This window comes from Stegostoma tigrinum, chromosome 5 (assembly GCF_030684315.1).
Source record: "Stegostoma tigrinum isolate sSteTig4 chromosome 5, sSteTig4.hap1, whole genome shotgun sequence".
Lineage (NCBI taxonomy): Eukaryota > Metazoa > Chordata > Chondrichthyes > Orectolobiformes > Stegostomatidae > Stegostoma > Stegostoma tigrinum.
The window spans coordinates 46,674,206-46,692,349 of NC_081358.1; the positions used below are offsets into that span (position 1 = coordinate 46,674,206).

The window sequence follows — 18,144 nt, forward strand, 5'->3', positions numbered from 1 at the left end:
ATTACTAGCCACTAAAATTATAGCAGACCTGACCCAACCCTAGTCACAGCGGATTTATGCTGAAGTTTCAGCACAATTTTTTGAACTTGAGCAGAAATACGACCTCAAATTTCATGAAAAATAATGTCACAAATAACTTTACTGATTATGTCCTAATAATGTTACTGGTTTACATCCAGTTCAAACATTGATTACTTAGTCATAGCACCCATAGGGTTAATTATGATGTTTGATTATTTCAAAGCCACCATATTTTTATAGTTCACTTTACATTTAAGTGACCCAATATGGAAAGAATACAAAAGGTAATCGAGATAAACTAAAAGGCAACACTTTAATTAAACTTTCTTGGTGCTCAATATCGGAGTTTTGAGGGAAGATTTGAATACTTTTGAGTTTAAGTTTAAAATTACACAATGGGTCGTTCCTCATTTTGACTTGACATTTCCGACTCGTTCCAATGGATTATGTTAATGAGATAAATCAAATATATTTCCTCTATGTTTTAAACAACAACAATGCTTTATTGCAACTATTTCCATAAAACACAATCTACTCGTCAGCATCGCATCAATTAAAAACAGAAATCCCACTTTGCAATGGTTGTTTTAAAAATTTCAAAAGTTACTGAACTGCTAAGAGCCATTTAGAAAATATTCAGCAGAAATTGTACCTGATCCTGTTTGTAGTCACAAAGAGCCTTGAGAATGATTTGGTTTGAAGATCGTTGGTCAGCACTAATCGAGGGATTGCGTGGCTTCAAGTGCACTATTTTCTTGGACTTGTTTACCAAGTTTGATACCTGTCTTTTATACCCCTGGATTTTCTCTTTATCCTTCTGCCAAATTAAAACAAAAAATATATCATAAATGGAAAACAAAGGAATGAGAAGAGACAGATCACCAAGGATCGCATATTCTTGGAAATACGCCACTACATTACAGCAGAGATTTGAGCAGTTGAATGGTTGAATATCGGCCAAAGTCACATGTTGAAAACCACCTGAACAAAGGTAACAACCCACAAAGTTAAATGCTTGGATTTCTCCAATCCCTTCCTTCTACAAATTCAAGCTGAACTATGACCAAGTTGCAGTTTGTTAATAATAACATGCTACAAATCTGATACAGGCCAATGCCTGGGCAGAAGTAATTTATTAAAAATAGCAACCCGTTGGAACATGTTATGTAACATCTCCATAGCAAATGAGACTTGAACCCCAACCCTCTGCACCAGAACATTATCATCACACCAAAAGACCCTTGGATCGTGAAACAAAAGTGAGGAAAGCTCTACTGAGATTGCAGCTGTAGGTTTCACCATCAACCTTCTTGCTTTATGAATGCTCTTGAACAGGGGTCAGAGACACCACTCCCCTAGGAATGCCTGTGCCACATTAAAGTGGAGGTGGGCGTTGATACATGACAGAATAGGCATCCAGCCCTTTATAACTGCAGAACAGGCACTCCACAAAGCAAACTGCAGGAATGACAAGCCTAATGCTTAAATGTCAGATCTTTAAGAAGCTTAAGCAATATCATAATCCATCAAACATTACACATCAAAATAACAAAGTGTGGAGCTGGATGAACACAGCAGACCAAGCAGCATCTCAGGAGCACAAAAAGCTGAAGTTTTGGGCCTAGACCCTTCAGGGGTCTATGCCCAAAACGTCAGCTTTTGTGGTCCTGAGATGCTGCTTGGTCTGCTGTGTTCATCCAGCTCCACAGTTTGTTATCTTGGATTCTCCAGCATCTGCAGTTCCCATTATCACTCACACATCAAAATAACTCCACTTTAAAAATCATATTGAATACCTCGGATTCTGCAATCATCTTTTCCAACTGTGGCAGTGACGTCGACCTATCACAACCAAATTTCTTTCTTAGGGAATCCTGCATTTTCTTCAATGAATTTTCAGTTGCTTGAGCATCTTCAAAAAACTATAAAATGAGCACAGCACGAATTACTGTATTATAAGCATAAGCAGAATCACAATCAATTGTAGCTGTTCATCATTTACATACATGGCCTGGCCCCCACCTAAAAGCCATAGTTTGACTAATTGAGGGTGCAGAAGATTCTCTAAGGATAGAAGAGGAAAGAGACTAGCAGAAAAGAATGTTGTCCTTTGGAGGGTGAGGCTTTAGAGTTAATTGTGGAGAATACACAGAAGGGGCAGAAACACAATCAATATTTTCACAGTGGAGGGCACTCGCACATTTGCAACAGTAACAGGCAGAGGTTACGTCAAGGGAGGAATTTAGAACAATAAACACCACAGGCCAAAAGTACTAACCGAGCATCAGGGTTGAGGGCAGCAAGTTCCAAGGCCTGATGGCCAAATTCTAGGGTCTTAAAAGGAGTAGTAGTAGAAATATGAATCCACTGACTATAATATTCCAAAATTCCCCGGATAAGGGAAAGATTTCAGTGGATTGGAATAATGTTAATAGAATGCTCTTATTCAAAAAGGGAGGGCAACAGTACATAGGAAACTACAGAACAGTTAATTTAGCATCTGTCATTAGAAATAGTCAAAATCCAATCTTACGTGATATGACTCATCCAGTCGCATCAGCCAGGATCATAACACATCGTAAAGCATGCACGACAATATCTCTACAACTATCCAGACTGATAGGATACTGAAGAGTAACAATATAACAAGCTTCTGAAACAGTTTATATAAGACTAGTATATGTCTGGAAGGCACAAAGAAGGCTAAGAGATACTACAACAATGTAGCTAGTACCTAATATGGAATTAAAAGGGGATGTCAGTAAATTCCTATAGTATACAGAGCATAACTGCATCTGGTCAGTGTAATGTATTCAAATGAATCCTGATGGGATCGGCCATTGATCATGCATTTACTGCATGCACAGCCTGCAGGGTCTCAATTGGATGGCTGCAAAAACACATTAGTTGGTAATGTAATCAATGCAAACGAAGCATAAAGTCTTTGCTTGCAATTGAATAAGTAAGCGCATGTTTTAGCTCAATTGAGACATATTCTCCCTGCATATGCCTGAATAAAGTAATTTGAAGCTTGCCTAATCACTGCAGGTACGGGAGGCAGGCACATATTTGAACTAAATCAATTGGTCTGCTGAACTGGATAGCATACCTGGAAATAATTGGAGTTTTCTTTGAGATGAACTTCAATGCACTTTGTAAGCTGGAGAATCCAACTCCACTGTGTCTGTAGAGTATCAATGTAGGCCTGCAGTTTTATTAAAAAGTGCACAGATTTCTCAATCAATATATATATGTAACATAGACTGAATACAAAATGACATTGTTATTAAGTAAGTGGATAATTTCAACAACAAAATTTATTATTTTTATACAATCTTTGTTACCAATATCATTTTGGGTCCTGGTGTTCTGTCATTTGGAGAACTAACCTAGATGATCCATCACGTGTATATACGATCAGATGTTATATCTTTAAAAAGACTACCTAGCTATATGAACTAAAGATTACTCTCTCTTCATCCAACCCCCTCGCCAAGGTGATAAACTTCTTTTTAATTCCAACTCTTTTGTTTTCATTAAAATATTCAGCATTTGTCACTTTGTCTCTGTGGGGTTTAACATAGAAATATCAAAACTGATCTTCTTCAAAAACAAATGAGACTATTTTTTAAACAAAAAAACTATGCAGGCAGGCATTGCCAAAATGCAAATCCAATAGTTCTGCATGTTCAGAGTGTGGGAGAACAAGAATGTCTCATAAGAAATGTGAACTGACAATTTAAGAGGATGCAATGATGTTAATTATAAATACTAGTACTTTTTCCATTGCATTCTAAATGGAAATACTAAATTGGGTTGACAATGAGAGCAACTCTGTCGTATTGCAAGCTGAAGAATCACAACTAAAATAGTTTTAAATACTAAGCATTAAAATATTTTTGGTCTACACATGCTGACTCCTAAAAAAAATGTTTCAACTGAAACAGAATTTCACTCAAGGCAGAATTGGATGACATTTTCTGAAGAAGGGTCTCAAGCCGAAACATCAGCCTTCCTGCTCCTCTGATGCTGCTTGGCCTGCTGCGTTCATCCGGCTCTACACCCTGCAAGTCTTTTTTTTAATTTCTAGGTTTTTAATATGTTAGAATAAATGTGATCAAGATAGGAAATGAATAATGGGCAAGTCTTCACTACATATCAAACAATGCAGTTTCTATTCTACAAATGGGACAAATGAAGAATTCAGCAATTATCAACAATGATTTCTGCTGCATTTTTGCAGCTGTGACATGAACTCATTTACTTTAAACATTTTCTTAAATAGTATAAACAGGTGATATAACCATCCCACCCGATCAGATTTTCAGATTTGGAGCAATTATAACTAACATCTCATACAAACACCTCGGTAATGAATGGTGACAGAAAAACAGAAATTTCTGAAGAAACTCAGCAGGTCTGGCATATTTGTAGAGAGAGAGAGAGAGAGAGAGATGAAAGATCACTGAGCTCAAAACATTGTTATTCTTCCTACATTTGCTGTCAGACCTGCTGAGTTTCTCCAACACCTCATGTTTCTGTTTCAGTTTTCCAGCATCTTCAGTTTTTTGTTTTATTTTAGAAAATGGTGATCGTGCTTCACATTTTTGAGAGAAGTTGTACGTAACAGTCACTTCTCCATCTTTAACCTTGACAAGACTTAGTCAAGATTTGCACTCCTTCTAAATAATTGATTATCCAGGCACCCCCACCTCAATCTTGTCAGCTGCGGGATGATTATTTGCTATTAGCTGGTCACCATCTTGTTTGAGTCTGTTTAACTGCTTTTCTTTTTCTTCCAACTGGCTCATCATCATCTAACAAAAGCAAGTAAAATTTAAATAATTAAACACAAGATGCTGGTAATCAAAGCAGTAAGCAGTCATTTGTTAGTACAAACGGTCAATATTGCCGAAGATTTCTGATTGGTTCCCATTAGGCCAAACACAAGAATGCCAAATTTCAAATGATCACAACAATTTATACAGAACAATAGGATAACGGAGCAGATGTGTTATCAAGTCAACTCTGTCAGGTGCTGCTGTTCAGAAAGCAACAGAACTACAGGTTCCCCAGTCCCTGGGTAATTCAAAACAAAGATGCAAGGCGTTCAGAGAAAATAGGGATGAATTCACTGACCAAATATGTTCTGAAAAAGAGAACCATTCTTATTATCTAGTTTATGGATGTCAAGGACATTTAGAGATACAATGTGTAAAACACTTGAAGCTAATCAAGTTATCATCAGAAGACGTTTTAGATTCACCACCAAATTCTGTGCTTTCCATGTTCCAGTTCTTGGTGAAATGCATAAGTTGTTTTTTTTAAAAACAATGGCCAGTTTGTTTTCTGTAATTTCCTACCCAGTTCCTTTATTACAATTGGGAGTAGTTTACTGTTGATATTCCCAATTATGCATTCATTACCACAGGTTAATTATACAGGATGCAAGCACAACAAAACTCCACTCAGAACACAAAACAATAAACCTGAAACATTCCCTCTCCATGTCCAATCTTTCCTTGCCAAGCAAAGCTTCATGGAGGGAGTGCTATTTTCCAAAGTTAACCAAAAGATATAATGACGGTTGCCCATTAATAATTGAAAAATACAGAAAATTTTGGCTGAACATGAAGCTTTTGCTAGTTATTTTGGTGGGTGAGAAGTTCAAATTTTGAAAGCATTAAATTTGTCAATAATGTGAAATTTTACCCACTTAGAAATTTGACGAAAGAGGCTGGGAAGAGTGTGAAAAAGAAATTTGAGAAAACATAGTACACAGACAGAAGAAGCAAAGTTGCTTGCAGTTAGTGTTTGTCTTTGTTCAAGTGTGGTTTAGTAAACAAGCCAGTTACTAAGTGCCAATTATCTTTTAAACATGGATACAGTGTGGAGCTGGCAGAGCACAGCAGGTCAGGCAGCATTGGAGGAGCAGGAAAGTCAGTCCTGACCCGAAACATCGACTTTTCTGCTGCTCTCATGCTGCCTGACCTGCTCTGCTCCTCCAGCTCCACACTGTATCCACTCTGACTTCCAGCATCTGCAGTTCTTGCCATCTTTTAAAAGTGCTTGGCATCAACCCACAGGGATAATTCTCAGGTGAACACAACGATTTATTTCTAGCCATGTCCAGTTCTGGTTGCCCGGTTATAGGAAGGATATAATTAAGGTGGAGAAAGTTTAGAAGAGATTTACCAGGATGTTGTCAGGTATGGAAGGTTTGAGTTATAAAGAAAGGCGAGATAGCTGGGACATTTTTTTCACCAGAGCGCAGGGTGTTGAGAGGCAGCCTGTTAGAAGTTTATAATAATGAGGTGTGGATAGTTTTAATGGTTGTTGTCTTTTCCCTAGGATGGGGGATTTCAAGACTATGGGGTACATTTTTAAGGTGAGATGAGAGAGATTTAGAAAAGCTATGACAGGCAATTTTTTTAACATAGAGGGTGGTAATAAACTTCCCAAGGAAGTGGTGAATGTGGGTACAATTACAACAGTTAAAAGACATTTGGATAAGTACATTGTTATGAAAGGTTTGGAGGGATATAGACCAGGAGCAGGCAGGTGGGATTAGTTTAATTTAGGATTATGTTTGGCATGGATTGGTTGAATTTGTTTCCATGCTGTATGATCCTATTATTAGGGTCACCTCACCATATCCTACTGGCTACCTGAATTATTTGCGGGTGGGCAAGTAGTGGTTATGAAGCACAAAGGGCCAATTTACAATTTTAACTTCTAACAGTAAAATGCAGCTTTGGTGAGTTTTGTGGTATTCTGAAATTTATGAACTTACAGAGAAAGCTTCTTGCTTTTCAGCAATTTTTGTGTTCTTATCACTCCAGTCATGAACAAGCTCTTCCTCTTCACGGTCATTGATCCACATTATTTCATTTGAAGTTGCTGAAATGATATTCTGGAGCTTTCTCAGTTGTTCGAGTCTCTCCGCGGAAGCTTTCTATTGAGGTACGTAAAAGCACAACCAAACTCATTACTTGCTCAAATAAAATACCAAATTTGAAAAAAAAGATTTTATCCTTGTGAATAATTTCTGCTTACCACCATACTGTCATATTCACTCTGCAAAGCTTGTATGTGTTCCATGCTGCTTTCAGACAAGTTGCCTTGCTACATGAGGAAAACAAAGCAATTAGTATTTCTGACTACACAACTTAGTTTCTGATTTACAGTAATCAAAATAAAGGTATTGGCAACTGCAGTGCAATCCGGATATTATGATTAATTTGGCAAATTCATATGAACAAACATTTTTCTAGTTTAGTATTTTCAGCAACAATCAAGTCTTTTGTGATACACAATTCCCATTCATGAGTAATTAATAACTTGAATGAAACTTGTTTTCTATCATGCACGGTCCTTAATGATATAAGCTCTGTATAGCCATGTATTATTTACTTTGCTCTAACCAGAAATCTTGACAGAATTTGACATAAAAATAGGAAAGACTCATCATGACATGATTCTTTATCTGTGTGTGTCATCAACTAAGTTGCAAGAGGAGGTAAACAGCCTACAAAGAAATTATTGATTGATCATGTGTAAGCAGGCAAATGTTTGGCAGGTGGAGTACAATGTGGGAAATGTAAACTTGTCCACTTTGGCAGAAAGCACAGAAAAGTAGCATACAATTTTTTGTTTTAAGTAGAGATACAGATTGCATGACCCTGTGCTACACAGGGATCTGGATTTCCTGGAACATGAATTACAAAAGGTTAGTACACAGGTATTGTACAGATGTCTAGTTAGGTCATCTGGTATTTCCACTAGCCCACAAATATTTACCATTGCTGTTCTGCCAATATATAGAAACATAGAAAACAGGAGCAGAAGTTGGCCATTCGATCCTTCAAGCCTGCTCTGCCATTCAATATTATCTGTGCTGATCATCCAATTCAGTTCCCTGTTCCTATGTCTAAGTCCTTAAGAATATTCAACATTTTGTCTCAACCAATTTTCATAGCAGAGAATTCCATAGGCTCTCCACACTGTGGGAGAAGAAAGTTCTCGTTTTAGTCCTAAATGGCCTAGCTCATATCCTTAAACTGTAACTCTAGATTCTGGACTCCTGAGTCATTGCAATCATCCTTCATGCAATTACCCTATCTAGTCCTATTATAATTTTACTGCTTTCTACAAGGTCTCTCCCTCATTTTTCTAAACTTAAGTGAATATAGTTCTAACTATTCAGGCCCTCTTCATAAGTCAGTCTTGCCATCACAGGAATCAGACTGATAACCTTCGCTGCACTCCCTCCATAGCCAGAACATCCTTCTTCAGATAAGGAGGCCAAAACTGCACACAATATTCCAGGATAACAGGTTGTTGAGCTGGATGAACACAGCAGGCCAAGGAGAATCAGAGGAGCAAGAAAGCTGACGTGTCGGGTCTGGATCCTTTTCAGAAATGGGGGAGGGGAAGCAGATTCTGAAATAAGTAGGGAGAGAGGGGGAGGCAGATAGAAGTTGGATGAAGGAGAAGATAGGTGAAGAGGAGACGACAGGTCAAAGAGGCAGGGTTGGAGCCAGTAAAGGTGAGTGTAGGTGGGGAGTTAGGGAGGGGATAGGCCAGTTCAGGGAGGACGACTGGTCAAGGGGGTGGGATGAGGCTAGTAGGTAGGAGATAGGGGTGGGGCTTGAGGTGGGAGGAAGGACAGGTTAGGGAGGCGTGGACAAGCTGGGCTGGTTTTGGGATGCGGGAGGGGGAAGGGGAGATTTTGAAGCTTGTGAAGTCCACATTGATACCATTGGGCTGCAGGGTTCCCTAGCATGGATCCAGCAAAAACCCAGCATTTCAATAAAAATTGTGCCTTGTTGTAATATTTGCAGTGAGTAACAGGTGCCTAGTGCATATAAGAACAAAAGAAGGCCCACACATTGACAAACAGACCACAAATTAGGCCACAGTGGAACTGTAAAATCAGTTTGGAAATGTACACCACATTGTATTCTTGACCTCAGCAACTTAAATTGGTTTTACTTCCAGTGCAGAAGAATCCTATTTGAGCAGCACACCAATTATTAGCCTTGCAGTAGTCTGATGGAACAGACACTTCAAACTATGGCCAAGTGAATGAAAATGAATTATGCAGAATATTAGAATATTTATGATATGTACAAATTATTATTGGTCAAGTTCAATGCTAAATACCTAATCATTCTTTTTACTGCAAAATCCACTGCTGAAAAATAAGACACCTCCACATCAGCTAATGGTAAGCTTCTTAGCAGTGTAGATGAGCAGAGAGATCTCGGTGTCCATGTACACAGATCCTTGAAAATTGCCACCCAGGTTGACAAGGCTGTTAAGAAGGCGTACAGTGTTTTAGCTTTTATTAGTAGAGGGATCGAGTTCCGGAACCAAGAGGTTATGGTGAAGCTGTACAAAACACTGGTGCGGCCGCACTTGGAGTATTGTGTACAGTTCTGGTCGCCGCATTATAATAAGGATGTGCAAGCTTTGGAAAGGGTGCAGAGGAGATTTACTAGGATGTTGCCTGGTATAGAGGGAAGGTCTTACGAGGAAAGGCTGAGGGACTTGAGGCTGTTTTCATTAGAGAGAAGAAGGTTGAGAGGTGACTTAATTGAAACATATAAAATAATCAGAGGGTTAGATAGGGTGGATAGGGAGAGCCTTTTTCCTAGGATGGTGACAGCGAGCACGAGGGGGCATAGCTTTAAATTGAAGAGTGAAAGATATAGGACAGATGTCAGAGGTAGTTTCTTTACTCAGAGAGTAGTAAGGGAATGGAACGCTTTGCCTGCAACGGTAGTAGATTCGCCAGCTTTAGGTACATTTAAGTCATCACTGGACAAGCATATGGACGTACATGGAATAGTGTAGGTTAGATGGGCTTGAGATCGGTATGACAGGTCGGCACAACATTGAGGGCTGAAGGGCCTGTACTGTGCTATAATGTTCTATGTTCTAATTTTTGATTATTCTCTCTTAAAGGGTGAAGATAGGCTCATAAAACTGTAAAAATTACCGACAGAGGGCAGCATACCATTTAGCATCTTTAACTTTGCAAAGTTAAGGCCATCTTATTGGAATAGTCATTTCTATGGTTGATCTCAAAGAACTATAGGTAACCAGCAATAAAAATGCAGTGATGACAATAACAAAATTCCAGTCTTGACAACCCTGCACATAAACTTTCCAAGGCACTGCTTTTACTAAGATAGTGATTTTTTTAACATAATAATAGATTTCAGAAATAATACACGGACCACTGGCAACAAGTCATCTCCTTGACTGTAATACTCAATAAACCATCAAGTGCCCATCTTTGCTGTTTGTTCCAAACTGGCTCAGCCTTGGGGTGCTGCTAGAATCAAGCACTGGCTTTTTTTCCTCTTCTCATGCAAAATAAAAGCTGTACTTTGGGATTTGGCAATAACTGCATGGCAGCTCCACTCCTGGTTAAGAAATTATACTGTCTTTAATAGAACAATCCAACAAGGCTCATAGCAAGGCACTTTCTGGGCTTGTAGATCTCAACAAAACATGAACTACATTGGACTAAGAAGCTGTGTTGTTCCAAGGCACGATTTTAAAATGCGCTCCTCTCATTCACTTTCGTGTTCCTCATAAACACCTCCCACATAAGCTTAATACTTTTAAAGACTTTAAGGTTTTTGCAAAGATTTGTAGCGCAGGTTGTGGATTAGGTTGTTGGCCAGCTCACTGAGATGGCTGGTTATCGTACACCATACTAGGTAGCATCATCAGTGTGCTCAGAGGAAGTGATGTTGTTGTAGTCCATTTGGTATTAATATGATCTGGTCTGTTAAGTTGGGTTGTGTCATTTCCAGTTCTGTTCTGCATGGGTTTGTGTAAGAGATCTAATTCCACACATTGATTGATTGCATTACGGATTGAAAACCAGGCCTTGAGCAATTCCCATGCCTGTCTGTGGCTGGCTTGAGCCGGTATAGTCATGTTATCCCAGTTAAATTGATGGCCTTCATTGTTCACTGAGATGTTACCTAGCATGGTGACAAAATGTCTGTAGGATAACCAGCCAGCTCGACGAGCAAGCCACAACCTCACTTCTGAAGACTGTTTCTAACTACACATCATGCTTCTTTTCAAATACTGAAAATTATAAATGATTGGAGTTTCAGGTAATACTCATCTAACAAAAAACATCTCTACCATGAAAACTTGGGCTATGAATTTCTGATTCTGTAAAGATTTCTGATCGATCTTTGATCTATTCAGACTATGGATCTCAGTGCCCATTTCAGGAGTAGAAAAGCTCAGTCGCTATACCTTTCTAATCTTGGAATATTTTAAATTCAAGACAGCTACTCATTCAATTGAAGTATGGTCATTCTTCCAGAATGTTTGTTCCAAGTACAGTAACAACATTACTGTAAATGAACAGAGACATTTAATAGTATGAAATTTACTCATTTGTACAAAATACTCAACAGCCGTGTTGTATACTTACCTGTTCCATTCTAGCTTTATCGATTTTCCAGCGAAAGTCTTCTAGGTTCCTATGGTAATTCCTTTGCTCATTTATCTGACGTTCTACTGAGGCTGCATCTACTCCCCAATCTTGCACATCCATCAAACTCTGTATGGAAATTGGAATACACTTTATTGGAATATTGACATTTTATCCCCTTTCTTATTGAGATTTGGATGGCTTTTAAGTTTTAAAATTAACATCGCCGATTAATTGCCTTAACACAGCACTCAAATATTAGAAATTGTATCAGAACGAAACAAAAACAAGTGTGAACACAGTTTTATCACACAGTTCATTAGATTCAGCATGGAATCGATACCAGTGACATTTTCTACCTGTAAGGAGCAGAGCTGTTTAACTTTCCTTTACCTATAAGATCTATAGACAGATGCCGGCCCTTTAACGTTCCACTCAAGCCACTTTGCATTGAAGTGAGATTATGAATATGGCCCATCACCTCATAGTAAATGGTAGCATATCACCAGACATTCCCATTATATTCACTTTGGGGAAAAATGTCCAATTTGTATCTAATCATTGAATCCTTAGAGTGTAGAAGCAAACCATTTAGCCCATTGAATCCACACTGATCTTCTGAAGAGCATCCCACCTAGTCCCACCTTCCTACTGTATCCCCATACTTCTGCATTTCCCATGGCCACATCATCTAGCCTGTATATCCCTGGGCATTACAACATGGGTAATCCACTTAACATGGACATCTTCTGACAGTGAGAGAAAACCAGAGCACCCCAAGGAAACCCATGCAGGCACAGGGAGAATGTGTAAACTCCACACTGACAGTCACCTGAGGCTGGAATTGAACACGGGTCTCTGGTGCTGTGAAGTGGCAGTGCTAACCACTGAGTCACCAAGCTGCCCAAAAATCTAACTGACCTAAAGACCAACATCAGCTAATATCCATTCTAAAATATATTACGAATTATTCACTTTCCTTGGTACTCTTCATTAAAAATAAAATCAAATACAGAGGTCTATAGACAGATGTTTGCCCTTAAACCAGCCAGTCACTGTAAAACCAATCTAAATTGCCCAAGAGTCCAATAAATATACTCTGGTTTTTCAAAAGGTTAAAAAAACCTGAAGAATCATTGTGTAGATGAATTTGGAATAACAAGCACAAAGTGATGAACGTTGATAGTGCAGTGGTATCAGAAACTCATAACATTACTACCTGCAATTCCATAACATTACTACCTGCAATTCCATAACATTACTACCTGCAATTCCATGGCAATCATACTTGCAGTAAGAGGACGCTGAAGCTACATAGATAAGAAGGAGGAAACCTAGAACGGACAGCACATTAAACAAAAAGGAGCACCCAACTTGCGGATCCAAATGCCAAACAGTTGACCAACCGAAGGGTTTCTAATCCAGGTTTTTCTTAGTGGCATTTTGCATAAAATGGTTCCCTAGCCTCCAGTATAAAGTGACATTTACCAAGTGCAGGCACACGACCTGGAGCAGTTGGATATAAGGGCACAGCTGCAAGGGTGACAACCACTCTAACTTGTTAATTCAACAAAACACTTCCAAAAGGTCTCAGGTAATAGTGAACAAACAGTAGTTAAAACATGGGCAGGAGTACGTTAACAGGGTAACAGGGAGCCAACAGAGAAGTCAATAATTTTTAAGTGTGAAATCTTACACGGACAGTGTGTTTATGACAATGTGGCAATTAAGGTCTCATTTGGAAGTGCAAATCCAATGGTGTTGATTACCATTGACGTTAGTTATTTTATCTGCACATCAATGTACATTATGCAGGAAGCAGCTGCAATTCTTTTGTTGTCAGACCATCTGCGATGCTCGAAATATAACCATAGCAACGTTAACAGGAATGATCAATGACACCTCTCTGTCAATCAAGGACAGAAGCTGTAAACAGGTAAACAATGATGTACTGAATTCTACTCAATTAATAATTGAGATTCTACAGACAGTGCATTTTGATAATATTTCACAATGCCACATTCCCTCAAGTTGTCACTAGGTGGGATGCTCTTCAGAGGGTCAGTGTGGATTCAATGGGCTAAATGGTTTGCTTCTACACTTGAGGAATCAATGATTAGATACAAATTGTCATTTCTCTTTTGGACTCAAAGTGGAGTAAAGAATGACATGATGGAAATCTTTTAAAGGATGAAGTGAATGAGTCAGTTATTGTTCATAATAGCTGGAGAATAAAGGCAGGAGAAATCCATCTCCTCTTCAACCAAGACCAGTATCTTCCATTCAAGCCACTTTGTATTCAGATTAGAACATGAATATGGCCTAACATTTTACAAGAAGTGGTAGCATATCATCAGACATTCCCATTATATTCATTTTGGGGGAGAAATGAAAAATTGTACCTAACTAATTCAAAAACAAACATCAACTAATATACATTCTAACATCTATTACAATTTATTCATTATCCTTGATGCACTTTTTAAAAACAAAATAATAATTTAAGGGATTAATGGCATAATGCAAGATTAGAAAACTGAGCAAAACAATGTTAATTTAAAACCTTAAATATAAAAAAGGCCACTTCATCTATTCATTATTACAGAATTATTTCAAAATGTTTGAATAATGCAATTTGACTTACCCTCTGCTGATGTAGCCAACTGAACAGCTCTTTAGTTGATCTTGAGAGCCCTTCATCCCAGGATTTTCTGGGTCTCTGGGGTGTTAATGTCCTGGTACGGTGAATGATTCGCTCAGTGATTGCTTTTGAAATAGCACGCATTTGACCACGATGGTAATTCACACTGCAGAAGGGTTTTAAAAATTAGCGAATACTGATCAGTGAATATCTGAAGAGTGCACCAACAAACTATCATATTTATCCTCCACTCTTAGGTTTGAAATTCCATTATCCATTCTTATGTGGATTTAACTTCTCCAGCTACTTCATGGATTCAAATTTTCACCTTTACTGTGTAAGTATAAAACATTATGGAGCAGGAAAGGGTCTTGGTTTGGGATTATGACATGTTGATAATAGAGACTGTCTGGCAGGGCTACACCAGGAGAGAATTGAGGATTACTTAGTTATACTTCCTCCTAAAAAAAACCCAAGCTGAATTTTCTTTTACATCTCACACATCTCCATGTCATCTGGTTATAATGCTATCACTAAGAGGAGACTGTTAAATTTAAATTAGAGTCTTGTTCACCTGCAGCAAGAGCCTCAGATGACTTGAAAGATTATGCAAGATGTCACTAAGGCATGATCTCAGGCTGATAAGTAGATCTGATCTCATCTTAAGCGGTTGCTCATTAAGTGACGGGAGTTAAAATTGGCCCCAAACAGGGTAACAACAGATATCAGGTTATCACAATGCAGAATCTGATGAACCTGATCAACTTCCAATACCATTAAAGTAAATATACAATGATGTGGCCTGGTTTATTTTCTGTTAACTCTGATTATTGTTGGCTTTCTATAGTCAATCACAAATTAATTTCAAATCAGAGTATGTTTCAAGAACTTGAGGTCATCCAACATCGTCTTACCCTGGCAACTAAATTTAATACTAAGTTCAAATAAGGAAAGCTGAACAATGAAAGTAAAATATGAAACAAGTCTTCATTCAGAAGTTTTTTGTTGGAACTTTTAACTTTGACCTACCAAACAAAATTTGGTAAGTTGTGTCAAAGTGTGCCAAAATGAATGCCTTATCTTAAACAGACTCAGAGGGATGGCATAAGATCTGAAAAGTCGTGAGTGTCAGTAAACGTTTTAACAATTTGATGTAGCAGCATAACATGAAACAGAATTAAGATAATTAGTGTTAATTCAAAAATACATATTGGACCTGAGCCAAGGAAAACCATTTTCAAAAAGTTGACATCCAGGGTCTTTCTTTATACTGTGTACAGTTAAATCAATCTTGTGTCTTGGTCTGTAAGACTGTCCTAATATTGTGCATAAAGCATGATGACCTCAAAATCTATGTGAATTCTATCATTACAGTAAGTGGGCCAAAATTTTACAAAGAAGTAGCTCTCAGAATTTCAAAGTTTTATCATCGAGATTCATTATTGAGCTACATGGGATGCTGAAGGGGATTATTTGAGGTATACAGGATACTAAAGAAAATTGACAAAGCAGACAGAGCAGATGCTTCCCCCTCTGGGGCAATCTAGGATGAGAGCTCATAGTTTAGGTCATGCAGTGGCTGATTTAAATAGAAAAAACTACAATAGTATTCAGTGACAGAGCAGGCTCAAGGGGCCCCTCCTACTTCTAGTGTTCTTATAAAATAGTCCATTAGGTAACAATCATTACCAGCAATGGCAAAAAGGGCAGAGACAGAGACAGGGACAGGAAGACCAATAAGGAGTTTGGAACTATTTTATTTCTTAAAAACACTGTACTTATTGAAATCTTTTAGAGCAATTTCTTTTTTAATACTAATAAATCATCTAATTTTGAAGCAGGATTTGATTCATGAAATGAAGTATGTCAACAGTCATTCTTCCTAAAATGATAGCAGAACATTTTCTCTTTCTGTTGCTTAACATTCATTTAAATATCAGTATTTTGTTTCATTACAGTGTGTTGGGCTACTGAAGTTTGAAATGTCGCATTTTGAAACAATGTATCAAATTATTTTAATCAGTGCAAAACAAATTACTTCCTTCTAACTTCAAAGTATTTCCTGTCTCACTGTCCAAAGAGTTGGCAGATGACCATTGAGGCTTTATTTGCACAAAGGTTAGATTTCCATCCCCAATTTGGGACGAACTCTCGCCTTAGAATGCTGCTGGCCAACCGGACCTCCGATAATCATCGGCCCAGTGATGCCAGCTTCTCTTTTAAAATGGGAGGCAGGTAAGGAGTGAGCAGTTACCGCACGCGCTGCATTTTATGATCCCCAACCCCTTTCACCACCCTCAAAACAGCCTGCAAGATGTCAAAAAATTCCACACAATAAGTTCTGAGTTCTGTTTTGTCTGGATGAAGTTTTCTATTATGCATCACAAGATTCAAAAATGAGGTTTCTGTGAACATTTTAACAAGTTTGGAGCAACGCATAACCAAGCAAGACCTGCACCTTGACCAAAGTGCATAGCAGAGTGGGCCAAAAGGCTTCAAAACAACTCATATTCCTATCATTCAACAACATCTCCAGTACATTTCAGTTTTTAACTTGAAGTAATTTTCCTTACCTTTTTTGGATTGATTCGTAAGGTATCCCATTACGTTTTAAATCATTAGCGTAGTTTTCAATTACACTGAGTTGCTCACCAGCCACTCTCAACAACTCATCAATTTCTCCTCTGTGTGTTCCTTGCAGCCCAGCTTCAAAAGCATCTAAATCCTGTAAATGAAACAGCAAGAGAAAGGAAATTGACTCCTGAAGGTCTTAACCAAGGAAAGTTCTACTCCACAGCACCTATAACTGTGTTCACAGTTCATAAAACATGGTCCAGAAATTCCAATCACCCAAATGAAACTGAAATTTACCTTTTAAACAGGTCTCCCTTTGATATGTGTGGTGGGGGACTGATACAGTGCTTGCAAGGAGAGAGTTGGAGTGCAGTTTAACAGTTACCCAAGAGCTCCAGCAGGTTTTAATAGTTACCCACAAAAAAACAAATTTAAGTTTAAGTCAGTCATAGCCCTCTGAAATCTCCAACTCTAACGTGGGGTTGGGGACTCTTTTGGAGGTCTCTAGAGATGGATCAGTTGCCTCATGAAGTTTCAATTTCCACAGAGTCAACCATGTGGGGATCTCTGTGTGATCCTAATGCACAACTCCAAATCACACAGACGCAACAACGATCTGGCCAATGGATTTTCTGGGCAATATATCATCATTTTATAACAAAATTACTTGAATATTCGAAGATGACACATTACTGGTTCTGTTAAATTAGGAACTCAAACTAATTTTATTTCAATGCATGATGTGTTTTTTGGAGATGTTCTATGTCACACAACTTATTGAGCTTTTCCTGAAGTAGGGTTACCGAAGAATGCAAGAACAATTAGCAGGCAATTCAGACCCTTGAACCTGCTCTGCCATTTAATATGATCATGGCTAACCTCATCTTGGCTTCAACTCCACTTTCGTTAACCTTTCAACCCATTGCTAACTACAAATCTGTCTGTCTTTCTCTTCCTTATATGTATTCAATATCCTGGCATCCCTCACTCCCTGGGGTAGTGAATTTTACAGATTCACAACCCATTGGCAGAAGTAATTCTTCAACGTCTCCATTTTAAATCTACCCCCCCATTATACTAAGACTATGATCTCTCATTTTAGAATGCCCCACAAGAGGAACGCCACTCTGTGTCTACTTTATCAGCCCCCTTTCAGCATCTCATACCTCAAATAGATCTCCTCATATTCTACAAAACTCCAGCCCAGTGTAGGCGTAAGCTGCTCAATCGATCTTCGTAGAGCTGACTCCTTATTTCTGGAATCAATCTAGTGAACTCCCTTCGATCTGCTTCCAATGCAACTACATCCCTCCTCAAGCCAGAGGGGCAAAACTGCACATAATACTCCATATGAGGTCTCATTAATGCCTTGTACAGTTGCTGCAACACTTACCTACTTGCTTATTCCAATTCTTTAACAATAAATGCCATAATTCCA

General features: G+C 38.4%; 1 protein-coding gene across 2 annotated transcripts in view; it reads right to left on the minus strand.

Moving 5' to 3' along the window:
- Positions 1–18,144, minus strand: part of LOC125451626 (desmoplakin-like) — a 72,821-nt gene that overhangs the window by 39,197 nt on the left and 15,480 nt on the right. For both annotated transcript variants that reach the window (XM_048528973.2, XM_048528974.2), the window contains exons 3-11: positions 16,706–16,857; positions 14,136–14,298; positions 11,492–11,620; positions 7,078–7,146; positions 6,815–6,976; positions 4,734–4,838; positions 3,131–3,226; positions 1,818–1,943; positions 674–838 (exon numbers count right to left, since the gene is read on the minus strand). In XM_048528973.2, the coding sequence (XP_048384930.2) occupies positions 674–838; positions 1,818–1,943; positions 3,131–3,226; positions 4,734–4,838; positions 6,815–6,976; positions 7,078–7,146; positions 11,492–11,620; positions 14,136–14,298; positions 16,706–16,857 (1,167 nt within the window). The remainder of the gene's footprint in view (positions 1–673; positions 839–1,817; positions 1,944–3,130; positions 3,227–4,733; positions 4,839–6,814; positions 6,977–7,077; positions 7,147–11,491; positions 11,621–14,135; positions 14,299–16,705; positions 16,858–18,144) is intronic.